The sequence below is a fragment of the Arvicanthis niloticus genome, chromosome 2 (assembly GCF_011762505.2).
Source record: "Arvicanthis niloticus isolate mArvNil1 chromosome 2, mArvNil1.pat.X, whole genome shotgun sequence".
Classification (NCBI taxonomy): Eukaryota; Metazoa; Chordata; class Mammalia; order Rodentia; family Muridae; genus Arvicanthis; species Arvicanthis niloticus.
In genome coordinates, this window is record NC_047659.1 from 12,284,565 (window position 1) to 12,311,676 (window position 27,112).

The 27,112-nt window shown below is 41.6% G+C and overlaps 1 protein-coding gene across 7 annotated transcripts in view; it reads left to right on the forward strand.

The window, feature by feature from the left end:
* Cntrl (centriolin) overlaps positions 1-27,112 on the forward strand; it is a 69,350-nt gene that overhangs the window by 18,614 nt on the left and 23,624 nt on the right. For 5 of the 7 annotated variants that reach the window (XM_076928583.1, XM_034495458.2, XM_076928585.1 and 2 more), the window contains exons 8-22: positions 60-179; positions 1,376-1,601; positions 3,539-3,648; positions 5,907-6,101; positions 10,227-10,380; positions 11,683-11,903; positions 13,652-13,828; positions 16,613-16,747; positions 19,837-19,982; positions 20,404-20,611; positions 21,244-21,423; positions 23,074-23,253; positions 24,333-24,449; positions 24,715-24,859; positions 25,274-25,422. In XM_076928583.1, coding sequence (XP_076784698.1) covers positions 60-179; positions 1,376-1,601; positions 3,539-3,648; positions 5,907-6,101; positions 10,227-10,380; positions 11,683-11,903; positions 13,652-13,828; positions 16,613-16,747; positions 19,837-19,982; positions 20,404-20,611; positions 21,244-21,423; positions 23,074-23,253; positions 24,333-24,449; positions 24,715-24,859; positions 25,274-25,422 — 2,463 coding nt within the window. Of the gene's footprint in view, positions 1-59; positions 180-1,375; positions 1,602-3,538; positions 3,649-5,906; positions 6,102-8,476; positions 8,622-10,226; positions 10,381-11,682; positions 11,904-13,651; positions 13,829-16,612; positions 16,748-19,836; positions 19,983-20,403; positions 20,612-21,243; positions 21,424-23,073; positions 23,254-24,332; positions 24,450-24,714; positions 24,860-25,273; positions 25,423-27,112 lie in introns of those variants that run through there. The other 2 variants (XM_034495459.2, XM_076928587.1) reach the window with 2 other exon arrangements.

Sequence of the window (27,112 nt, forward strand, 5' to 3'; positions counted from 1 at the left end):
ATATCATTATAGGGTTACGCTAACACATTGATACTTACCTGTCTCATATTGGCCAATAGCTAAAACAGAAAACAGTGGAACTAACTCGGGCATGTCAGAAGCAGTATGAGCTGGAGCAGGAACTGGCCTTTTATAAAATCGATGCCAAGTTTGAGCCACTGAATTATTATCCATCAGAGGTAAGTTTATATTTTTTAGTAATCCAAAATTAAAGCCAGGGTTGGGGGGGCTGGGCAGGAAGAAGACAAGCGACAGGAATATCAAAGGGATTTTACCATTAATCCCTCCATTACTTTTTTTAAAAAGATTTATTTATTTTATATACTTGAGTACACTACACTGTCACTCTCTTCAGACACACCAGAGGAGGGCATCAGATCCCATTGCAGATGGTTGTAAGCCACCATGTGGTTGCTGGGAATTAAACTCAGGACCTTTGGAAGAACAGTCAGTGCTCTTAACCGCTGAGCCATCTCTCCAGCCCCTTCTGTTACCTTTTAAAATACATATTTGTGTTCATATGTGTAGGGGAGGGCATGCATGTGGAGGTTAGACAATTTTTGGAAGTCACTTCTTTGCTTCCACTGTGTGGTCCCCAGAGATTGAACTGAGGCCGTCAGTCTTGGCAGTAGTTACCTCTGCCTGCAGAGCCATCTCCAGTCTAGTCCAGTTTCTTGATTTTAGGATACTATCAAAGTAACTATACTGCGGTTGTATGCATGAGTTATGTGGCTCGTAGAATGAAAATAGTGTTCTAAAGATATGAAAGCTCCAAGGAGATTGCCTCCTACAGCCACGTCTGTAGTCAAAAGCAGTAATCTTACTCTGTTACCTTACTCTAGGTGCACATCAGTGAGATGCAAACTTTGAGTGGAAGCGCTCTAGCACCTCTGAGTGGTAGCTCCTGGCATGCTTGTTCACTGCTCTCTTGCATCAGTTCTAGTCAGCCACTATTAGTAACAACACCATAGAAACAAGGAGCTGCCCAGTGGCCAAGGCCAGTGAGTCCAACAGTACATGCTTGGTTTAGTTTCTAAAAATTTATTAGATTGAGATCTTACATCAGTCAGGAAGCAATGTAATACACCCAGGCTTCTGTTAAGCAATCCCATAGCTGTGACTCTTTAGTCAGTTAATCTAAACTCTACTGCTAGTGGAGGGAATAATTCTTTTGAGACCATTTTTAGTTCTAATTCCTTTTCACTATATGAAAAAGAAGAGGAAGAATAATATTATATCTTCTAGCTTCTAGACATGTAAGATTAATATAAATATAAGTATTCTGTGATAGGCTTGCCACTAATAAGGTAAAAAATGTCATCTGACTGGAAGTTGCTTCTTAATCCATAAATCTTAATGATATGTTTGTTTGTAGTATGCTGAAATCAACAAATCCCCAGATGAAAGCCCTTACATTGGCAAATCCAGATACAAGAGAAATATGTTTGCCACCGAGACTTACATTGTCAGCAATGCCCAGGCAGTTCAGATCAGGAAGATGGTGCCAGAAGGAGGACAGCTTAGACACGAGCACTCACCCCCAGGAGCCCAAGCACCACCAGATGTACAGTTGGAAGACACGGAAAAAAAAATAAGTGCAGGTAAACAGAGTTACTCTTTTTTTTTTTTTTTTTTTTTTTTTTTTTTGGTTTTTCGAGACAAGGTTTCTCTGTGTAGCCCTGGCTGTCCTGGAACTCACTCTGTAGACCAGGCTGGCCTCGAACTCAGAAATCCGCCTGCCTCTGCCTCCCAAGTGCTGGGATTAAAGGCGTGTGCCACAACCACCCAGCGTCAGAGTTACTCTTAAATTCTTACTAAAGAAAAGACTGGGATATGGCTCCATGGTGGAACATTTGCCTAGCATGCACAAGGCTCTTGTTTCAGTGTCCAGCACTGCAAAAGGTAATGCATGCACACATACATACTTACATGTGTAAATACATTCAATAACTGCATATGCAGGTTGATGATATTTTATAATTTTTAGTTAAACATTAACGTTACATGAAAAGTCTAAAGCCTACGTAGTGAGTAATGAGCCTGCTCTTTAATGATTCCTTGTGTGTGGTTGAGAATTGGGTTTCTGACAGTGTGTTCAGGGACTCAGTCTAATAAATGTCTGTAAATCTCATCCTGCCAGCCTTCACTGAAACTACTCACTGACAGGTATAGTTAGTAACCACTGAAGAAGTAAAGAACCATTCTCATTATTATTACGTGTAAGGACCAGAACCTTCTAATAGGCTGACCTCAGACTCTCCTTGACATGCCTGCCCTGTGTGTCTATTTCCATAATCATAGTATACACCCCCCCCACACACACACATACCTCTCCCACCTAACACACACACACACACACACTTATACCATCTAATTCAAGGGAACTTTTCATCCCTGGCAAACCACATACACCAAGAAATTAAGCCAGGAGAAACTGAAGATACGCTGCCAGTGTTACTGTGAATCCACTTACTCACAGGCTGTGTGGATGTAGACGAAAGGACTCCTGACTGGAGTCTGTGCACTTTAGTACTCTTGATCCACTGTAGGACTCTCGCTGATAGTTTACAGAGGAGGCCACAGTGGAGACTGATTTCTTTTTGACTCGTATTTTATAGAAAGCTTTGGCAGGGGAAGCAGAAGAAAACAGGTTGTGTAGAGGCTGGCTGTAGGAGGCTCTGGTGAGAAGATGGCGTGTGAGCAGGGAACACAAGGTGACTCTGAGGAAGATACTAGCTGATTCCAGGGCCTCTCCAGAGGGAGTTTCTGTTTGTCTTGATTTCTTCCTGACACTTCCCTTTTCTGTGTTTCCTTTTCTTCTTTTCCTGTCTTTCTAAGTGCTGGGAAACAAGCCCCTTTCCAAGCCCAGCTGTAGCCCTCCCATAGCAAGTACGCTTGTTTCAGACTTGGGTTTGGAGGTTTTTGTTTTTTGCAGGAGTCAGGGCTGTTGGTTTGGTTTTGTTTGTTGTTGTTTTTCCTGAAACGGTCTTTCTGTGGCCCTGGCTGTCCTGGAACTTAATAAGCTAGCCTCAAACTCACCAAATCCGCCTATCCCTGCCTCTGCCTCTGCCCCTTTCCCTGTCTGCCCTGTGCCTCTGCCTGCTAGGGTTAAAGGTGTGAACACCATTCCCAGCTCCAAATAGTGAACTTGTTAATACTGTGCTCCATCAGAAAGCACTAACCTGTAGCAAAGGCAGTGGCAATGGTACTATTGTCAGTAGCCTGGGGAAATGAATTAGGACTTAGTAACATGTGAAGCACCTACTACAATACACTCTTACTGTCTTAGAACAGTTCACAGTGGTAAGAGAGATCAGGCAAAGTCCTTCTGATATTATGAATTATACAAAAAAGTATTAAAGTTTTGTAAGACAGAGCTAAATAGAGATAGAAGCCATCATAAGTAAGACTTAGCTTTGTTCTACAATTGAACACCTTAACTGGGTGGAGCTCATTGCAGAGAAAGAAAGTATAGTAAAAATTTTAGAAGTCAACATTGTTTCATGTGCGCATGTGAAAATTGTTTTTAAATTTGCAGCACAAATTCGACTGTCAGAACTACACCATGAAATAGAAACAGCAGAACAGAAAGTATTAAGGGCTACTCAAGAATTTAAACAACTGGAGGAAGCTATACAACAAAAAAAGGTATGTGAACCACGCTGAAGGAATCATTGTTAATGTGGCCTTGCTCCCTACCTGTAAAACTGCAGCAGTGGTGGGCATGCCTGTAATCCCAGCGCTCAGGAGGCAGAGGCAGGAAGATCTCTGAGTTTGTGGCCAGCCTGATCTACAGAGTGAGTTTCAGACCAGCCAGGGATATACAGCCGTATAAATCATTTTGAAATTAATTGTTGGATTATTTTATAGTAGAATATGGTTACATTATTTCATTGATGATGATGTCCTGTTAACATTTCATAAAATGTGTAGAAATAAATTACTTAAAATTTAATTGTGGTGGCACATGCCAGGTAGGCAGATAGGAGTTTGAGGCCAATCTGGTCTATAAAGTGAGTTTCAGGAGAGCCAGGGCTAGACACACACAGACACACAGACACACACACACACACACACACACACACACACACACACACAAACACACACACACTGTCTTGAGAAACCCTGTCTCAAAAAAAAACCCAAACAAACAATAAAACAATCAAATAATATATTACTTAAAATTGCCACAAAAGGGGCAGAAAGATGGGTTAGTAGATAAGAGCAGTTACTGCTCTTCCAGGGGACCAGAGTTTGGTTTTGAAGACCCACGTTAGGCAGCTTACAACCACCTGGAACTCCAGCTCCAGAGGGCCCAGCACTTCCTGCCTCCACAGGCATCCACCTTCACATGCACAAATTCGCACGCAGATACACACATCATAAAAGAAGAAAATACATTTTAAAAAGTTACACAAAGAGGTGTTTGGTCTTCTCTACTGTGTTGCTTCCTGACTCATGTCTTCTAACTACGTCTCTTTACCTGGGACTTAGGTTTAGAACTAAAGAACACACATCTGCTGTGGCATGAACATTGTCAAACACAAGGTGGTGGTGTGTGTGTGTTGGGGGAGGGGGCAAAAACTACTTTCAACAATTACTGAAGTGTTTCACAGGGAAGTAAGTAGTTCAAATCTATGTTGTAATTGCATAGGTTAAATTTTTTTAAATTTTGAATTTTTCTTATGACACAAGGTCTCATGTAGCCCAGGATAGCCTGGAAGTTGCTATGTAGCTGAGGATAACCTTGAATTACTTACTCCTCCTCCTGCATCCACCTCCCAAGCGTTGGGGTTGTAGATGTGAACCATCATCCTCAGTCCTACACTTCTGAAAAGCATTGCTCCAGTTGTATAAATCTCTACATTACAGTTGTAGAGCGTAGCCGATGACAGTCTTCAGGACTCATGGGAAGACTATCTCCATATTTATACTGTAGTACCACAGTTAGTAAAATGTCTAAAGTCGCACAGTCGTGGTTCTAATAACCTCCTAACATGACATTGAGGAAGACAGCTGCACTTTCTGTGCTGTTCTTGTCCTACATGTAGAGCCGCAGCAGTGATAAAGCACACTGTTAATCCAGCACACAGGAGTAAGGCAGGCCGATTCCTGTGAGTGTGATGTCAGCCTAGTCCAAATAGTGAGTTCCAGGTCATCCAAGGAAGACTCTGGCTCACAGAAATATAATAAATTGCGGTGGATTCTTTCCACCTTATGTGTTTCAAGGATTACAAGGTATGCACTTTAGAGTGGCACCTGATGCGTACCCACGCATCATCAAGTCAGTCGGCCATTCTACTGCTGTGATGACGACAGCTTTATTTGCACTTGTCACCACATCCCCAATGTTCATAAGCTTTTAGAGGTGGGGTTTCCACCTGTAATTAGCATAAAGCTACACATTGCAGAGAGAATACATAGTTATGTTAGCTTCTCTGCAGTTGCTGTGACAAATCACCATGACCAAGGCAATTTATAAAAGAACATGTCTAATTTGGGGACTCACAGTTCTAGAGAGTTAGAATCCATGACCTTGTGGCAGGATGCATGGCAGCAGGCAGGCAGGCATGACACTGGGGCAGTAGCTGGGAGATCATATCTTGAGATACAACACAAGGCAGAGAAACCTAACTGGGAATTATTTGGGCTTTTGAAACTTCAGAGCCTGTAACACCTCCAACAATGCCAAACCTCTTAAATCTTCACCAACAAGTGGAGACCACATATTCAAATATATGAGCATGTGGGACCATTTTTATTCAAACCATAATGCTAGATAATTCCCATATCTCTTATTTTAAAAGTCTTCTATAACAGAGTATTTTTGAAGTTATAGATGCTAGCTTCATAAATCGCTGTTGCCCTCCTTTGTTAATTATGTGCTGGGGGCTGGGGAGAATTAGATTTCAGAAGCAGAGAAAGACCTTCTTCTCAAGCAGTTGAGTGGTAGACTACAGCATCTAAACAAATTGCGCCAGGAAGCTCTGGATCTAGAAATGCAGATGGAAAAGCAAAGAAAAGAAATTGCCGAAAAGCATGAAGAGATCAACAACGTGCAGCTAGCCACAGATAGCCTGGATTCCACAGACCCAAAGCATGTAAGTAAAATGGGAAATCTTGACTTGTTCACAGACTATTACTTCGTATCTGTGTGTAGATAGTATTTGCCTCAACATTTTTAATAGCAGAATCCTTTCTGAAATCCTTTAATGAAAGCCTTCATTAGCTATACAGATTTAAGTAAGATATGTATGTATATATATGTATATATTCATATATTATTTGTATATGTATAAATTTAATTATATAAAAATATATCTAACATGATATTAATGTATTCATATCAAACATTTATGTCCAAAACAAAACCACCTAGTCTTGAACATACTGGTTTTCAATAAATGAAAGCTGCATGGCACACTGTTTGGGGGCAGTGGTTGAATTTTGTTGTATTCTAGAGCAAGAGAAACTTTCTTCAAGGTGACCTGTAAATTTCTCTCTTAAAGACAAGGAGTGCTGAAGCAAGGTCAGGGTCGGAGGACTTCTGTACCTCTTTAAGTTTTCATGCATGTAATCCACAAACGTTGTTTGCTGTTTCTATTTATTTTGTCCTTAAAAGTAAAACATTTCTCTGGAGTTTGCCATCCTGTGTTGTGAAATCAAGGTGGCTGAATGAATGAAACTCTTGTCTCTTTCTGTCAATTAATAACCCTAGTAAATCTTACTAATGACATATATTTTAATCACTGTTCTGAAATAAGGTAAAACTATTTCCTTCATATTTTACTGTTGGAGGTAGAATTGTAAAGTTATAATTAAAAAAAATAAGACCTCTGGACTAACAGGAATCAGAATTTAATGTGATAAGGACAGTGTACTAGAAATGCTTTTAAGTACTTGTCAGATTTCTATTTAAACATCAGTTTTGTACATAAATATGTACATGCCTATAAACAGAGGCCATGTAATTTTGACAAGGATAAACTAATTGTCATAGGTATAGAATATTTTCTAAAAAGAAGCCTAAGCCTTAGTATTTTTACTGAAAGTATTATTTTATTTGTGTGTGCATGCGTGTATAGTGTACATTTGTGTGCACACATAGCATTGTGTGTATGTGGAGGGCAGAGGTCAGTGTCCATTGGCATCCTCACTAGTTTTCTGTTTATATATTAATGAATTCATTCGTTCATTCACTCATTTTTGAGACAGGAGCTCTTACTGAATCTGGAGCTAATTAATTCAGCTAGGTTGGCCAACCAATGAGCTTCAGAGACTGGTTTTTCTCCCCTCCTCCTAACCCCCCACTGGGGTTGTATGGTCTTGTTCCTTGCCTGCCTTACAGGAGGGCTGGGCATCCAAATTCAGGCTTCTCATGCTTATATGCTCATCTTCTTGGATTATTTTCAAGAATTTTTGTCAGATGAAAGTCAGAGACTTTTAAAGTACTGTAATGTATAACAGTCAGTAGTATGTTACTGTATTTATCTATTAAGTCTTCCCCCTATGAAAGGGTTGCCATGACGATAGAAAACTATACCCCCCCCCCCCCCAAGGCAAGAATGAAGGAGCCTGAGTCCTGAGTCAGATTAAAGCCTGAATTGTGTTGGCTGCAGCAAATGGCCATGATGGTCTGTGTGTAAGGGGATTTAGTTTCACGGTATTTCTGTGCAGTATCATATAGAGGAAAGGGCTACAGAGACATTTTGTTTTGCTTTTGTTTTGTTGTTGGTTTGGTTTGGTTTGGTCTTTTTACGACAAGGTTTCTTTGTGTAGTCTTAGCTGTCTTGGAATTTAGAAGAGAGATTCATCTGCCTCTGCCTCTCCAGTGCTGGGATTAAAGGTATACCACCTCCCTGTTTCTTTTTTTCTTGCCTCAAGACAGGATTTCTCTGTGTAGTCTTGAGGGATGCTAGAGTCCATCTGTTCATGTAGGAGTAAGGCACACTGACCAAGCTCTAGTCCTGACACCACAGCACAATTCTCAAGCTTTACATTTGCAGAGGGTAGAAATGGGACTAGGGGAAACTAAATTTGCCCCTCAGCACTCTTAGGAAGGGATGGAGCCCTTGCTTAAGCTGTTACAACCCTCTCCTTACTAAAGGATTTTTTAAAAACAAACATAAAAATGAAAAATAAAATCTTAGAACCAAGCCTAGTCTGATTTTTTTTAAATACGTAAACATTTTATTAGGTTTCAAAAGGGAAAATGGCATTTAAAAACCGAATCCCGTTTTAGTTACGGAGTTTTCCAGCTGGAGGAACAGTCTTCACTGGCAAACAATAAAGATCTGTCCCGCTTTCCTAGAGGGAATTAGCCTGATCTTTCAGCCTTTGGGTGTGATTGGCCCTCGGGAGCTTCCTGTGTTTTGATTTAAAGTTGGAGGCGGGGCCTGTCCATAGAGACTGCTGGTGACTGGACTAGCTCGCTGTCACTCACGCTTGACTAGGACCGTAGTTTGAGGCGCTGGGAAGTTACTTGGGCACCGAGGCTCTTGCCAAGATGTGGCTGTCAGAGAGGGAAGTGCACTTGAATTTGAAGACAAACTTAGAAAGCTTTCCGCACACTGCTTTTGTTCTCCAAGGCTCAGTTGTAACAGGAAAGATTCGGAGTTAAGGTATGGTCATTCCTCTGTGTATAAAGAAAGGGCTTGGAAGGAGGAGGAGTCAGATCTGTAAGTTCCTGTTTGTTTTACAGTAACTCTTTTGTGAGCTCCACCGCTGCAGAAAAAACCCAGGGTCGGCTGTGGCACCGTGTTTAATGCATAACATTGACATCTTTTGAACATCGTGCTTGCCCTGTGTGTAGAGGTTGCTGTGCACTTTTATCGGTGAATTTTAAGCTGTTGATAAGAGTACAGTAGTATTTTTGTTCATTCTTGAGCCATAAAAGTGCTTGGTGTACTATTAGGATATAAACTCTTACCTACAGTTTCATAGGAAAGATTTTTAGATGAGTATTTGGGGAGAAGGGGAACGGTGAAAGGTGATTCAAACATCCCATCAAATCTAACCGTAGTAAAATAAAAGCTGGCACTGAAGGTGGCAAGGCTCTCCATTTGAGAGGAGGGGACCTCTCAAACTAAGCACTTTCTTGTAGAAGCTAACCTGTCTTAGGCTTGAAAACCTTAGCACTTGTTGCTCGGGCTCTAACTGTTCTCCCTCAATTATTGTTCTGTTCTTCTGATCCTCATGGATAAGGTTGGAGACTTGGGAGTCTTGAGGGTAAGGGTGGAATGAGTAGGAAGGCAAATTTCTCTCGGGAATTATTGTGTCTCCAAATGAACCGTTGCCTAAGGAGACCAGTCAAGACATTTGATTGATCTGAGATTCAGGCTTACATTTGGGGAGTGCAAGGTTAGACTAGATCATTGGTTCTCTGTTGTCCCCAACACACCTGAGGGATATATGCATGCCTTTCAGTTGGCAGTGACTCCATAATGCCATAATTGTCAGGGCATGGGAACAAGAGGTTGTGTGGGCCTCTGAGGACTGTTTTCACCCAGAGTGTGGGTAGTGTGAGGGGTATGCCTCCCAGGGCCTGTGGCTGAATCCTCGCTGGGATAAATGGTTTTTGAGCTCCCTCTCCATCCCCAGAAAATTATATCTAAAAACAGAATGTTTGAATAGGAGATAGAAAATAAACTTGAATCCCATGTGTTTATTGATCAGAAGTCTCCATTTTCCCCCAGCTTCCCCGAGAAACCTTTTAAAAGTACATCTAAATGCATTTTTTTTTCAAATTAAAGACTTTAGTTATGTGCTATAAAACTTCCAACCTAAAATTTTTGTAAATTTGAAGAAAACTATAAATAAAATCTCTTAGAGTACTTGTACACAAATGTAATGTTTGTTTATATTTGGGACATACCTTTGGATGTTCCCTGTAAATATACTGTCTTTCAGTATAACCAGAGTTCTGAAAACCTTTTTTTAAAAAGACATATTTTAATGCTATGCATAAAACACTGAAATTTCTATATTGTGTCCTTGAAAAATGGCTTACCCTCCCTGATCGGCTCTGTTTTCTCATCTCATCTCAGATCACCCTAGGGTTGAACAAGAACCATTTATATGAAAATATTAAAGGGCCTAACTCAGAGTAGATGAAAACATCACATTTTATTTTCAATACTGGTTTTTAAAAATGTTGCTAAGGATTATTATTTTTAAGAGTTTTAAATTTTTGGGTTGTATTGATTATTTTTTTCCCTGAAATTCAGTCCCATATGAAAGCCCAGAAGAGGGGTAAAGAGCAGCAGCTTGACACTATGAACAAGCAGTACACACTGCTCGAAAGCCGCCTGGACCAGATACTTGGTAGAATTGCTAAAGAGACTGAAGAGATCAAGGACCTTGAACAGCAGCTTACAGATGGTGAGAACTTCAGCGTGATTTAGGGTGAATAGCTTCAGTGTACACAGAAGATGCCCACATGGACCAGCCAAGCCTTGGCTGGATACAGTTCAGCGCCTGTTACTAGTGTTTGATGGAGAAATTTGGCTGAATGTATCCAAAATGTTTAATAAAATTAAAGTATGTTGTATTAATATGGTTTGTTTGATAACCAGTGAATCAGGCTTCAGTAGGCAAGAAGTTAGTCTGATCAGAAAAGGCTTGGTCACTGATTGTCTTCTGTGGCATAAAATCCTTTCAGGAGCCCATTGACATTAGGAGACTCATTGTCTAGTTATAGAAGGTGTATAGAAAGAAGGCAACTTAGCATTCTCAGAGTGGAGGAGGAGGGACAGGAAGTCGGGTTTAGTAACGAGAGCCTGAGCTCAGTGTAAGGAAAAGGTTCCATCCCCTGATTGTCATTCTGTGTCACTTTCTACTTGTTTCTGCCTTGATAATTAGCTGTTGAGAGAGGCTTTTTTAAAGTTTTCATAAAGTATCCTGCAAAATAGCATGTGTCAGCATATACTTTTTGAATACTTAATAAAAAACTATATGTGTTTGGGTGTTGTGCCTGATGTATGTGTGCACCATGCACATGCTATGCCCATGGAATCTGTAAGAGAATGTTGGATCCCCTGGAACTAAAGTTTCAGACAGTTGTGGACCTCCATGACCCTTAACTTGATGGGCCATCTCTCCAGCCCCACGATACATTTTTACCCTTCAGGGTATATTTTATACTGCCAGTCTGAGATTGGTGTTAATCTTATATATTGAGTGGTCTTGTATTGTGTATTCAGGAAGAACTCCTAGTTTTATTATACTATTTATTTATTTATTTATGGGTTTTTTTATTTTTTATTTATTTTATTTTATTTTATTTTTTTTTGAGGCAGGGTTTCTCTGTGTATCCTTGGCTGTCCTAGAACTTGCTTTGTAGCCCAGGATGGCCTCAGACTCACAGATCCACCTTCCTCTGCCTTTCAGGTGCTGGGATCAAAGGTAAGTAGCACCACCACCTGACAACATCTTTTTTATTATTTTAGAAGAAATTATTTTTTTTACAACATTATTCAGGCATTCTGTAAATATTTGTCATAAATATGCTTGTCTTATTTATGCACACTTATACAGTATTCCTATATTATAGGAAATAAACGATCCTATCTTCAAAAATTAGACATAGTAAGAAACTTAGACTTTCACTGTGGGCTAATCCAATCACTAAAGAGACAAAGTACTTCTAAAATACATATACCCCTCTGTTTTCATCATGCATAGGCCAGATAGCAGCAAATGAAGCTCTGAAGAAGGATTTAGAAGGTGTCATCAGTGGGTTACAAGAGTACCTGGGGACCATCAAAGGCCAGGCAGCTCAGGCCCAGAATGAGTGCAGAAAGCTACAGGATGAGAAAGAGACATTGCTACAGAGACTGACAGAAGTCAAGCAGGAGAAGGATGAACTCGAAATCGTTGCCATGGATGCAGAAAATATGAGGAAGGTATGATTTGCTTTTCTGCTTGTTTGAGCTTCAGGAGTAAATGATGTATGTCCAAATTCAGTTAGAAATAGGTCACCAAGTAACTGAAGAATATGGGTGTGTTTCTACCCGAAATGCTGTATCAAATGTTTATGCAGCAAAATTACAGGAGTGACATGGTTCATCCCACTGTTATCACTTGATAACTGCCATCATTTACAGCTAGTAGACATAAATTAAGTCACACCTTTCATTTGTTGACCATCCTCATTGCTTTGAGGATTTTCCCTGTGATGTTTTAATGACCTTCTTCAAATAAAATCTTACCATGTAGTTCAGGCTGGCCTTGAACTTGTGACTCTCCTGCCTCTACTGCCTGAGTTCACCATACCAGCAGGAAATGTAATAGTTGGTCAATTTCATGTTTGTCAGTCTGCTGAATTTTAGAAGGTATCTTCCTCCCAACTTTGTATTGTGAAGGATCTCACATTTGCAGGAGTATTGAAAGAGTGACAAAGTACCTCAGAGCCTTTTTAGATTAATAAATATTTTAGCTTGGATCTTACAGACGTATCTCTTTAGTTCCTGCTCAGAAAGTCTCAGACATCACTCTTTTATCAGTCTGCTCTTAGGTTCCCATGTCATTGTGATGAATGCCATTATTACTCCTAGGAAAACTAAGGCTCCTTCCCTGGGCTCATCTAACCGTTACAATACCTTCTGGTTGTTAACAAGCATCCCCACAATGTCTTTTATAGTGGTGTCTGTGTGTGTGTGTGTGTGTGTGTGCAGGTGTGTATGTGTATGCATCTGCGCATATGTGTGCAAGTATGTGTGTGAATGTGTGTACAGTTTAGGCTGGTGTAACTTTGGATTGATTTTCCTTCTGTATTTCTGCCTGATGGTTTCTCTGTGCTGTTGTGCTTTGTTCCTCTATGCTCCATATAAAACAGTGTCTCTTTTTAACTTTTATTTTCTCCAGACATTGGAGCGGTTACACACCTTTCATTTGTTCTTTATGGTTCAGATTTCCTCAGCCTAGTGGATTCCTATTCGTAGAACTCTTTGACCATTTTTTTTTGTATTGGATCATCTTTCTTTTGTTAATGATTTACAAGATCTTTATATTTTGGATGTTAATCCTTTATTAAATACATACAATATCTTCATTTCATAAGGCAGTGCCTTGAAAAACTAAACAGAAGTTATCCTTTGTGTTTAGTCAGAGTAGTTTGAGATAATTCTTTTATACCCAAATAAAAAGGTGGAAATTGTATTTGAATACCTGGAGGTGTGTCAGTATGAGTTTAGCTTTGAAAGTGTTTGTCTTTCTTAGTGGCTAGCACAGATTGTTATTAGCCCTCTGTCCAGGTTCCCGTCCAGGGCTGTTATGACGATCAGATGAAACAGTGAATATAAAAACATGAAGTCCAGGGAAGGACAGGCCTTACTTACACTTCATTATTCTCCTTTTTTGCAAATGTTTTTGCATTCCTGTCTTCCTCATGTACTTTCAGACTAGAGTGTCACAGAGATAATGACTTTAGGAAGCAACATGTTGGTAACTTGTGAATTTTCAGGTGACATTTAGTAGAAGAGTTTGTATTTCAACTTGGATATGCCAGCATGACCCTCCAGCCTGTTCCTAAAGTCTGTCTGTGCCAGGCAGTAGCATTGGCCAGCATTTGGTGCTCACGTTAGTTATGATGGCTTGCAGATGCTTATGCAGCACTCAAGATGCTGCATTTAAACATGCTGAATCTTTGCAGGAGCTTGCAGAGCTAGAAAGTGCTCTCCAGGAACAGCATGAGGTGAATGCATCCCTGCAGCAAGCCCAGGGAGATCTCAGTGCCTATGAAACTGAGCTAGAGGCTCAGCTAAAACTGAAAGATGCTGAAACCAGCCAGCTCAAGCAAGAGTTGGAAAAACTCATAAGGCGTACTCAGGTAAGTAGGAACATTTGCCAAATACAAATTAAGCAGCCTGTGCTGTCCATCCCTCTTTTGAGATAGCATCTCACTATATAATGTAGCCCAGGCTGGCCTAGAATTTATGGAAATCATCCTGCCTCAGCTTTGTAGTGTTGGGGTTTACAGTCATGGGCCACCACACCTGGCATTGTCTTAATATTTTTAATATAATGTCAAATATTTTTAATATAATGGATATGAATTGATAGAACATAGGAAGGAATATATTTTGGGAGTCTGATGTGCTGAAATCCAACAGTAGCCCTGTGTAAAATGTGGCCAGATTGTTTCATGGCTCCATGCCCCCAGTCTGGTCCTCTGTTAGATAGCAGATGCTGAGATACAGGAGACAATGGGCATGAACGCTTGGTAGTTAGGAGTTGATACATCCTAGGCTTCCTTTCTCAGAGTAGCTTAAAGTGCTTCTATTTAAGTTGACTTTAGATTTTAGTTTGCTGTTTCCTTTATGATTGGTTGAAAGATCCACTCATTTGTTATACTTATAAATTAGAGAAAATAATATTCACCCAGTAAGTATTGGCGTTTGAGGATCTGTCCTGAGGAGTTGGTAGTCCAGCAAGTTAAACAGGTGGAGGAGGGGGGAACATGTTCGAAAAGAGCTAGTCATGGATAGCCACCTTTAGAAAGGTTGTGGCACGGGGCAGGTGGGAATGAAGGAAGGTGGGCGACCTTGACGAAGGGTCAGAGAGGGCAGTGTGACCTCAGGGCAAAGGAAGTGCGGAAAGAAGGTAAAAGTTAAGTGGGAAGAGCCTGTTCCTCATCAGAGTGAAATGGTCAGCAGTTAGGAGCACCTGACTTCTCTCCCAGAGGACCCAGGCTGGATCCCAGCACCCATGTGGTGGCTCACAACCATCAAAACCCCAGTTCCAGGGGATTCGATGTCCTCTTCTGACCTCTGCAGGCACACAGACATCTATGCCAGCAAACACAGACACAATAAAGTAATAAAATGTAATAAATAACAAATGTAATACAATAATAAAATAATAAATGTAAAGCACCTGCTCCAGAGTGTCTCTGTGATTAGGAAAGGAACCAAGATTAGGTTTGTGCTGTAGTGATTAATTTTATGTTTTTTTCTTACCAGAGATCAGTATCATGCCAAATGTCAATATTGTGTTTTAAAAGAGCACTAAGTTTTATAAAACCCTTGGCAGGATCAGAGTAGCAAAAAGCAGCAGGTTAGGGGAAAACGAAGTACAAGTAAATATTTTTTTTAATAACAATAAATAAAATTTCTAAATGCCATCTCTTTAGAATGAACTCTTCTTCTTATTATTTTTTTTTTGGTCTGCCCTAACTAGTTTGATGATTATATCTTTTGTACTTAGTGATAGGCTTTTTCTCTCTCTCCGTGATGCAGATATAGGCCAGATTAGACCTTACTAAAAGTAGATAAAGGCAGGTTTTTATAGGAGGCAGCTCTCTGGTGGGTTCATTGATCTGGCAGGTAGGGGTCTGTGAAGTCATTCATCCAGGCTAAAGTGAGCGGGTTTTATAGGGCTTAGTGGAGAAGTGATAGCATACCAGCTAGGAGCTGGGATTGTGCCCACACATGGTCCAACACTGAGCCCCTGGGCAGGCACTCGAGTTGGTTTCCAGAAACAGAGACAAGAAGTGATAACATGTTAGCCCGGAGTTTTCTCTGTGTGGGTGGGGTGAATGGAAGAAGAGAAAATGGCCTTTCCCAGCTTATGCAGGGGTGGGTGGTGAACAGGGGCTCTAGTTAACACTTGACTTTTATTCTAGGTAAGTCTTGGCAGAAATGTTATAAGAACCTTGATGTTCAGTTGGTATTGAAAGCAGTACTCTACCCTTAATGACCAGGATTGGGCTTCAGACCACATAGAAAGTATAGAGCATAAAGCATCTGGTCTCTTGGCTTGTTACACTTCACTTATATGAAACCATTTGCAGAACTTGTTAGATGCAGATTCCATAGATATTCTGAGCTGTCAAATCTGAGACGGAGACTGGTCATCTGCTATTTTGCTTTATTTTGTTGTTTTTCCTTTTTTCCTCTCCCACTTTTCTTCTTCCCTTCCTTTGTTTTCCTTCCTTCCTTTCTTCCCTCCCTATCTTTCACTCTCTTTTTCTTTCTCTTTGAGATCAGATCTTATTTTGTAGCCCAGGCCAACCTCTCACTCCTCCTGCATCAACCTGCCAAATGCTGGAATTAGAAATGTACCACCATGCCAAGCTTCATCTGCATGTTCCAAAACTATGTGTATGAGCGTTGCCTGCAGGGATGTCTGTGTACCACATGCATTTTTTTTGTAACCTGCAGAGGCCAGTAGGTGTCTAATCCTCTGGACCTGGGGTTATAGATTGTGGTGAGCCACCATGTGGATTCTGGAAATTGAACCCAGGACCTCTGGAAAAACAACTAGTGTTCTTAACCACTGAGCCATCTCTCCAGCTCCCTCAATTTTAATAGATATGTGAAATTATTTTGATAAAAGTATTTGAGGGCCACAGTTCACTGTTAAAGGTGGGTGCTGGGGACTGCCCTAAAGGCTCTGATGGGATATCCAGGCTGAGCAAATTCTGATATATATTCCTTATTAAGTATTAATAGTCAGAAGGGCATGTGGAAAAATGATCTTGGGTTTTTAAGTTTCAGAGTATAAATTTAGAACTATAGCAGTGCATGATGCATGTATAAATGTGTATTTGCTGTTTTGGAACGTGAACTATGACTGTTTTGTACTTTGATATCAATGCATCCTCTGACGATAGATAGAGCAATCGGTGCTTCAAACAGAACTGGAGAAGGAAAGACAATCCCTCAGGGACGGCCTGAGCAAAGCCCAGTCCTCAGAAGAGAAACAACAGGAGAACAATGAGCTCCGCACACAGCTGAAGCAGCTGCAGGTAAAGATCCGTGCTCATAGAACACCCAGAGATGATGATGGCTTTACTCTGGCATTTAGCAGCTTGAGTTATTAGGTAAAAGTGACCTCTGGGTGCAGTTTCTTTGAAACACTTGTCCTAAGTGCTGGGATTTAAGACATGTGCCACCACACCCAACGTTTTCTTTTTCTGTTTTTTTAGATTTCTTAATTATGAGTAGTTCTCACAGTCTTCTCAGTAAAGATACTATCAAAAATGTAATCAGTTTTTCATCTTTGTGTGGGATCATATAGATTCCTATGTGTATGGAGTCTTACTGGAGTATTAGTTTTTATTTTTACTATGAAAAATTTAAATGATGGAAAAACCAGAATAATCCCTTTGGTTCCTTGCCTGATTTATTCAATTATTAACATTGTTTCATTTTAGTTTACCTTTTTCTTTGAAATATTTTAAAGAAAAATTCAAATGGGGATTAATGGCTCCTGTGTTTAATCCAGCACTCTGGAGGCAGAAGCAGGTGGATCTCTGAGTTCAAGGTCAGCCTGGTCTACATATTGATTTCCAGGACAATAGGACTACATAGTGAGACCCTGTCTCAAAAGACAAAAGAAAAACCCGATATATTTTCACCTAGAAATACTTACTGTGCAACTTTTACTGAAAAAAAAAACAAACAAACAAACCTAAAGTCAAGTCTTCTGAGGTGCCTTTGTCTAAAGTATAAACTGAAGTCAGGTTTCCAAACCTAGTCCTTACCATTGTCTGCCTTAGTTAGAACGAGGTCCTACTTGGCCTTCTGGCTTCCTGATACAGAGTACAACTTATACCCACTCTTGGCCTTCTCAAAAGTCAGTTTGCTAATGTGAACTCATGATAGCATAAGAAAGGGATAGCTCCTACTGTGTGACAAACTTATTCTGGGATGACACAACACATGTCTCCTCACCCTATGTGGGGATGAGTAAACAGACCAAAGGATGGACACCACCAGTTCAACTTGGTGAACCAATAAGTTGTATATTGGGGTTACTTACAGAAATGTGGGTGAGGGATTGCTTAATAAGAACAGAAATGACTCAAAGACAGCTGAATCACAAAAGCTGGGAACCTGGAGCGAATTGCACAGCCTGCAGGCAGCTCTTTCCAGGTGATTCAAGTAGTCTAAACCTCTCCCAGGCAGCCAGTCTGGTCAAAAGAGACATCTTTGCAGCTTAGCTCTTCTCTCTCTCTCTCTCACAGAGAAGGGCCTAGTGAATCTGGTCAGTTTCTGGGACTTCCCAAAGCTATTTTGAGTTCTTCTGCTTAAGGAATCTGCCTGAAGAATGGAGTGTTTGAATCTAGGGAAACTGTCAATACAATTGCTAAGAACAAAAGTCATTTGATCAGTCTTTTAGTGGCTCTCTCATTTCTCCTCGATAATTCTCTGTGTATTTGGCACAGCCTGAACCACAGTCCTGAGTTGATATTTTGTTTCAGGTCCAACTCTTGTACAGACTTTACATGTATTGAATCTTGCTTCAAATTATGAAGATAGTAAGAACCTATTTTTCTAGCTAATTAGTGGGTTGATGGCCTTGAGTGAGATCACCTAAGGCCAGGATTCAGCAGTACAGACATGCTTTCTTTATGATGGGGTTATGTCCTGACAAACCCACTGCAAGCTGAAAATAACATGTCTCAAATGCATTTACTATACCTAACCTGAAGGTGACTTTGTAGCCTATCTTTAATATGCTTATAATAAATGCATTTTAAAGGGACTCTGGCCAGTGTGAGGTAGCAAACATGGCTCTGGCAGGCTTTGTCCTTCTTCCCCCATTTCCTCTGCCTTGCTAAAGAACCATTGGATTGCATTCCTAAAGCTAGCCACCAAGGTCTATTCCGTTATTTGGTTATTTCCTCCTCCTGAGGCTGACTACCAAGGTCCAGCTATCAAGGTATTAAAGTCCAGCAATTAAAAGCCCCCTTTGGGAGCTGGAGAGATGACTAGGTGGTTAAGAGCACTGGCTGCTCTTCCAGAGGTCCTGAGTTCAATTCCCAGCAACCACATGGTGGCTCACAACCATCCATACTGGGATATGATGCCCTCTTCTGGCATGCAGGTATACATACAGGTAGAGAATTTATACACATTAAAAAGAAGGAAGGAAGGAAGGAAGGAAGGAAGGAAGGAAGGAAGGAAGGAAGGAAAGAAGGAAGGAAGAAGCAAACAAACAAACCCTTTGGGTCACCTAATTAACATGCCCAATTAAAATATACTACTACATTGTAGTTCATTCTAACACAGACTACCCTTTTTCTCTTCTTAAAAATTATACCTGCAAGGTCATTTGCTGCTATTTTTCTGCCTGTGTCAGAAAGTAGCCACTTTTAATTTTCTTCCCCCACTTAGTAAAGTGAAAATGGGTATCTGGGTGTGGTTTGTCCCTAATTGGGGTCTGAAAGGAAACCCCGACTGTGTGTGAGAGTCTCCTTCACATTTAGTATAATAAGGAAAAGTTACCTTAACACAAAACTTATTTTATAATAAAATGTTGACTCTCCGGTGTGATTTATCAGAAACATGATGGTATGCAAAACACAAGAAAGAATGTAAAGAACAGGGCATCTTGGCGCACTGGAGAGTGGGTGTTACTCTGACGGCCTGTTTGTCTAGGAGCTGCAGCTTCCTTGTGGTGCTGTCACACCACAAAGTATGGTTTCTTCTGAAAGTTGAAAAACTGTTAAGTGGGGGAGGACAATCTGTTGTCCAGGGAGGGCTGTCTCAGGGTAATGGGGGGTCAGTCTACAGATGAGACCTCTAGATGCCATAGGCCCTTAAGAATGTATGTGCCATTTTAGGTCCTCCATTGTAATGAACAGTATTGCACTGGGTTTGCAACAAAGTAACCCTGGTAATATTAGGGACATTCAAGGGAATAATATTCATCACTTAGGATATAGAAACATTTTTCTTTATACTGTGGGGACATTTTAGCAATTCTTTGTATTTGAAAGAGGCATCATATGAATTTCGTTCTGTAGTCAAGATATGTTTATGCATTTGTTAGTAATGAATTCATTTGCTGGCTGATGACACATCCTTTCCATTTTACCTCTACACACAGGATGACAACAACCTATTAAAGAAGCAGCTGAAAGATTTTCAGAATCACCTTAACCATGTGGTTGATGGTCTGATTCATCCGGAGGAAGTAGCAGCTCGTGTAGACGAACTAAGAAAAAGGTTGAAACTAGGAGCTGGGGAAATGAGGTAAGGAGAAACTGGACCCCGAGTTAGTGTGAGCCTTCCCACTTTAGAGCTGTGCCTGGGACCAGCCATGAGCTTGTCTTCCTCTGGCTTTGTAATACTAATTGATGTTTCTGAAAGGCTATGATGCAAGATTGCTTAATTCTAATACTAACATTAAGATATATAAGAGTCTCTCTAGAAAGTACATTGTATTTGATCAGACAGAAGAGTCACACTGTGCACTTTGGGCAAGAACCAGTACAAAGCAGGCTAGTGTCAAGTTTATGGACATTTATTCTTAGCCTGTGTCTTCAGAATGGCAGCAGTGGTTTGATACAGTGGCTTATACAGATACCAGTGCCTTCACACAGTGCTCTCTCCTCTTAATGTTAGCGTGGACATGTTTGTGTCAAATGTATACCTTCCTGTTTTTTCTCCTTAGAATTCATAGTCCTTCAGATGTCTTAGGGAAAAGTCTCGCTGGTCTACAGAAACAGTTCAGTGAAATCCTTGCACGATCCCAGTGGGAAAAAGAGGAAGCCCAAGTTAGAGAAAGGAAACTCCATGAAGAAATGGCTCTCCAGCAAGAGAAACTGGCGAATGGTCAAGAGGAGTTCAGGCAAGCCTGCGAAAGAGCACTTGAAGCCAGAGTAAGAAAGGGCAGAGGCAGCAGAGGGCCGGCGGCCTTGAGCAAATGTCTGTCTGCAGCATGTAAATCAGCATACCCATTGTTATACTCACTCACAGTACCTTTCAGTACCCTGCTAAAATCCAATGCTGAATTTGGCTGTTGATGTCAAAGCCAAGCCTGTTTGTAACACTGGTTTCTGTGTTACAATTCAAGTGAGAGGTATTTTATAATGAGCAGAAAAATAATGCCATGTTTGCTAAAGTATAGTGTGCCAGAATCTGTTTGTTTTTAGCCTATTGATGTTCACATTGAGGCAAGCATTCAAATCCCAGAGAACAAGATAAACACATCTTTGGTCACTATTTAGTACAAAACCTTGTTATATTTCCTAGTAAGGGAACAATAGCTTCAATAGCATTCTTATTTTGCTTAAAATATAGATATGTACATATGCATGTATGCATGCATGTATGTATATATAAATACATGTGTGTTTATGATGGTATGTGTATGTTTACATATATGTTTATTTATGTGTGTGTTTGTGTGTGTATATATTCATACATAAAGCCTGCAATCCCAGCACTCAGGATATGCAGGTGGGAGCATCACAAGTTGAAAAAAAAAGTTCTTAATTTTATTTCCTCACAGATTAAGTTTGATAAAAGACAACATAATGCAAGAATCCAGCAATTAGAAAATGAAATTCACTATTTGCAAGAGAGCCTAAAAAGTATGGAAAAAATCCAAGGGCTTACAGACCTCCAGCTTCAGGAAGCAGATGAAGAGAAGGAAAGAATTCTGGCCCAACTCCAGGAGTTAGAGAAAAAGGTAGGAAGCCTAGAAGAGTAAGTTGCCCAGGTTCTTCCTGGTGACAGGGTCAGAGGTGGAGCCCACACTCAGCTGTCTGTGTTGCCCCCACAGTGCTGAGCAGGACCCCACAGCTGAATACTTGTTACTCAATCATGGGCCTGAGGGAGGCTGTCTCGGTAGAGGGAAACAAGAGACTTGGAAATAGGAGACCCGGCCTTAGGGTCATTTAGATGCTAGTTAACAAATGATAACAGCATGGCTTACCACCATAGGAACACTCTGCCCACCTGGGAATTACTTTTACACTCTTTATGTCCCTTTCTAATACCTTGGCCTCTCTGGTGGCATCTTCTCCTTCTTCCTCCACCCATTCCCAGGAACTTGAGTTACAGGTTGTGAGCTACCATGTGGGTTCTAGGAATCTAGCCTGGGTCCTGTGGTGTCTCGGACCATTCTGTCAATGTTGGTACCTGTACTACCAAAAGCCTTGGGGACTAACTTGTTAGCCCACACTGCCCCAAGCAGCTCCAGTCTGCAGGTCGGGGTTCAGCAAGAGAGAGAGGACAGACTCAAAGAATGGAGACCAGACAGGGTGTGATTCAATCTCGTTTATTCTTCAGTCTCTCTTCCTAGTCCAAGTCCCAAGTCTTGAGTTCCTAGTTCCTAGTCCCTTGTGCCACCAAGTTCCAAGTTACTTCTTCCAAGTGCTAAGTGCCTAATGTCTAATTCCAAGTTCTTCCTCCAAGAGCCAAGACTCAAGTGCCTACTACCTAATAATAATTTCTTCTGTCTGCCTCTCGCCTTTTATATGTCTCACTTGTAAGCCATGCCTTTAAGTCACGCCTTTAAGTCATACCCTTAGGTCTTGTCTCTCAATCTGATCTCTAAGTCATGCCCTTAAGTCACAAACCTTTAAGTCTCACACACCCAAAAGAAAACCCTGGGTATCTAAAGCAAGATGTTATCAGAGTGTGCTCAGCTGTTGTAGGCAATTGTAAACAAGTCTGTTGTCAGGGTATATGGCTCAAGATGGCTGCAAGGATGATAGCCGCCTTCTGTCGCTCCCCACACTGTGGAACAGATCCAGTGCTCTTAACCTCTGAGCCATCTTTCCAGCCCAACATTCTTAACTAAGAAAAACATAAAATTATAAAAATTATTATTTAAAAGGGTTTATGTGTAGGGAGCTGGAGAGATGACTCAGCTGTTAGGAGCAGTGCTGACAACCATGAGGACCAGAATTCCTTTCGAGTCTAGCAACCCACACAGCAAACCGGCATCATGCATATACCTGCAGTCTGAGCTGTGAGGGACACTGACACAAAAGGATGCTAGGACTTGCTGGCTCCACTCTAGCTGAGAAAACACAGGCCCCAGAGAAGATTCTGTCTCAGAGAACTCAGTGGGAAATGATAGGGAAGGACATATGATGCCCTCTCCTGCCTCTACATCTGCACACGTATGTACACACACACACACACACACACACACACACACACACTTGGTTTTTATCGCTGGTGAAGTTACTATTCAATGACTATGAAGCACCTAGTATGTGTCAGGTTCTGGACACTTGCCTGTAGCAGAGCCTGCATGTCTTCGAGCTTACGTCTTAATTTACTGCTTTTAAATGATTCTTTTATTTCATTTATGATTCTCTTATTTTAGAAGAAGCGCGAAGATGCCAAATTTCAGGAGCAGTTTCTCGGTTTAGATAAAGAACTGAAGAGTCTGAAGAAAGCTGTGGCTGCTTCTGATAAACTAGCTGCAGCTGAGCTCACCATTGCCAAAGACCAGCTCAAGTCCCTGCATGGAACTGTTATGAGAATTAATCAGGAGCGAGCAGAGGTCAGTACCCAGGCTGGTCAGGAAGTGCGTCTCAGCACTGTCTCAAAACGAAGAAGCATGCACTGCTGACCCGTGGTACAAACTTCGGCCATCGTACAAGCTGCTGTGACACTGGCTGTTTTTCTTTTTTGTTTGTTTGTTTTGTTTTGTTTTCCAAGACAGGGTTTCTCTGTGTAGCCCTGGCCGTCCTGGAACTCACTCTGTAGACTGGGCTGGCTTAGAACTCAGAAAGATATACCTGCCTCTGCCTCCTGAGGGCTGGAATTAAAGGTGAATACTACCACCACCAATTCTGTCTGCTTTTCCTAAGACCTAGTGGTTATATTCCATCACAACCCCCCAAGAATTTATTTGGAGCCATCAAGTAAATATTAAAGGATAACAGTCTCCTTGGAGAAGTTACTGCCAAATACATCTTGGATTCCAGTTTTGTAGGCTTGCCATTCATCTCTCTGAATCTCAAATTTTGTTTTCTTCTCTTCCTCCTCCTCCTTCTCCTCCTCTTCTCCTTCCTCTCCTTCCTCTTCTCCTTCTTCTTCTTCCTCCTCCTCCTCCTCTTCTGCTTTTTGCTTGCTTTTTTTTTTTTTTTTTTTTTTTTTTGAGATAGGATCTCTCTGTGTAGCCCTGGCCATCCTGGAACTAGCTATGTCGACCAGGCTGGCCTAAAACTGACAGGGATCCACTAGCTTCTGCCTCTCAAGTTCTGGGATTAAGGGCATGTGCCACCATGCTCATCTTCAGCCTTAAAATGTTTATTTTGTGTATGTATTTGAAACCCTACCTTATAGGCTGTAGTGCTCTGGTACAGTAACAGTATGATGCTCAATAGGACTCAGATTTGAATGAGCTTGAGATAGTAGATTATAGGAAGAAAAGGTGACAAATGAGAACCCAGAAAGACAACCATCGGAGGCTAGGATAATGAAGAGAAGGATGTCCCCAGGGTGGGTCAGGCATCATACCACGTGTGCAAGCATAAGCCAGGCTGGTTATAGGATGGGGCAGGGGATCACTCTTGAGAGGAAGAAGGACTGGAGATGAGCATTTGTGACAAGCGCCTTCTCACAATCTGTCCATAGGAGCTGCAGGAGGCAGAGAGGTTCAGCAGAGAGGCCACACAAGCAGCCAAGGACCTGAGCAGAGCCGAGGCGGAGATCGAACTCCTGCAGCACCTTCTCAGGGAGAGAGAGGGCCAGGTCAGTGCTGGTAGCAGAGCTAGCTCCTCTGGGTTGCTAAGACTGAGCACTGCAGGTGATTGCTCAAAGCACTGAAGTACACTCAGCAGGTAGCACTTCAGCCTCACTTAGTGCAGTGCTTAAAAATGAAAGGGATAATTATGATCGTTTCCTCCCTGGTAAAAAGTAAAAAAATAAATAAATAAAAAAGATAGGCTTTTTAGTTACACGGGTAAATACACCTGAGTGTGCTCATTGACACTTTGTATGTCTGCTTTGTTAATAGTTTCGAGATGAGATAGAGAATGCAGATTTAGGCTCTAAAGGAGCAAACTCACAGCTGCTAGAGATTGAGGCGCTGAACAAGGCCATGGCGAAGCAAAGGGCTGAGATCACAAGGCTCCGGGATGTATTAAACCTCACAGGGACAGGTACAGTACTGTTGGGCTTTGATGTGGGATGGTTCTGTAATTACAAAACTCAAGTGCCTTCTCCTGCCTTCAGAGAAAATCACTTAGCCAAAGGAAGTCAATTCCATACCTGATCTAGAGACTCACAGCTTTCCTGATAAGTTAAAGAATTTAAAAAGCTTTTAGAGTGTGGTATTAGGAGATTTGATTTTAGCAAGACAAAGTGTTTATACATCTCTTAGCTTTCTGCAAATTACTGTATAATCGATGGACAGAAGGATGTCCTCTTGGTAGCTAACAAAAAATAATTACCCAAGGGCAGGCTGAAAGTCAGCTTTGGAGACATGGTAGATTCTGGTGTCTCTCAGGGAGTTTCTTTTCAGTGTTGGGAGAGAAAAGAAGTCTGTGACTTCACACAGTGGCTTTCCTTTACAGATAAAACAGGAGGCATTGACAGTGTTTTAGAGGAGATCGCTGAGCTCCGGCATGCAGTTTCTGCTCAGAATGAGTACATCAGCAGCATGGCAGACCCTTTCAAAAGACAAGGCTGTTGGTATTTTATGCCACCTCCACCATCATCAAAAGTAGGAATTCTGTGTTGCTGGAAGTCTATACTGAGTTTTCTCTCCTTCCCAAATTTATTAGCAGGTGCTGTAAACACTTCTCTGCTGAGACACATGGTTAGGTTCTTCAGTGTTGTGTGTTATTTGATATGTAAAAATAGAGTTATCCCACAGAAAATAGTGCTTGCCTTTTATGGCCAGGGTCATGAAATAGATAAAAGGTTAGGATGACTTAAGCCCAGAGAGCTGACTGAGAATGATTATAGAACTGTGCAGAGGTGTGGACAGGATAATGGGTACCTAGGTTCCATGTCCTTCTTAAAATAGTCCTTGGGTGTTCACCAGTCTAGGCCCAGTGCTAGGCTGTATTGGAGTCTGTGATGGCAGGTACAGCCGTGTACTCAGAACCCATTACAGAACAGTGACATGCTGTGACAGCAGGTTTGCCTGGTGTGCTCTAGGTATAGAGAGGTCGGTTTCAAGGATTCTCATAAGCAAGTTCAAGAAGGAAGCTAATAGATGAGGCTGCGAGGGACGCAGTGAGCAGGCATCCAGCAGCGGGTGTTAAGAGGGAGGAAACAGCTTTTGTAAAGAGAAAGGTCAGTGTGGCTCTAGCAAGGAACCTTGGGGGTTAAATAGTTTGTTGGGAGGGCTGAATCAGGCTGAAGGGTAGATTGGGGCTGTCTTAGTTACTTTCTGCCACCTGACCAACACTGCTCAGAGAAGAAACCACTTACTTGGGCTCTGGTTCCAAAGGATAAGAGTCTGTCATGGTTGGGAGGCATGGTGGCAGGGACAGAATGGTGGAAGTGCACATCTTGAACCACAGATACAGAGAGTGCACTGGGAATGGCAAAAGGCTTCTCAGCCCCAGGCCTGCCCCCAGCAAGGCCACATCTCCCCAAACAGTACCACCAACTAGGGACCAGATGTTCAAATACAGGAGCCTATGGGGACATTCTCACTGAAACCCATGGGCTGTCCTTTACAGGGGCCATTCTCTGTCATGGGAAGTAAGACTGCAGTTACTAGAGTAAGAGTTTAGAATAGAAGAGTGTTCTAGCTGAGCACAGGAGCTAGTTACAGCAAGAGGAGCTTTCTGTGAACTGTGGGAATTGTCCACATGAAAGATAGACGAGACCACAGCTAGATGAGTGGAGTTGAAAAGAGGAGGTGCTACGAAGGGATGAGCTTGTTACCTGAGCATGGGAGTGAGGACTGGATCTAAGCAGGACTCCAAAGCAGAGGGCCTTAACGACACTCTGAGAATCACCTATAGGGCAACAGCAAGGAGATGCAGCTCAGATACTAGGATTCCAGGGCTCTGACTGTAGTCTCAGCCAGAACCTACAAGCGGAATCCTCCCAGAAATGTGAAGGAAGTCAACACCCTATATCCAAGGCTGGAGGTCAAAAACAGGAAGAGAAAAACACTGCCTGTGCTGAGTGTGCACCCGGAGACGAGACCTATAGACAGGGAAGCAGGGAGGGAAGAGGTAGCATGCTCCCAGGACAGCAGAACAGGACTGCTCTTTGGGTTCTGGGAAGGTGTTGGGTTCCTTTACCTTAGCTTCTGGTCCTTGAGGACAAGGCAGAACAGAAACCACTAGCAGTGCCAAGTGCAAGTGTAAGGAAGACGGGATACTCAAAGGTCTGATTGCTTGTGGAGACTTTACTTCTCTCTCATGGGAAATTGTGGCATAAAATAAATG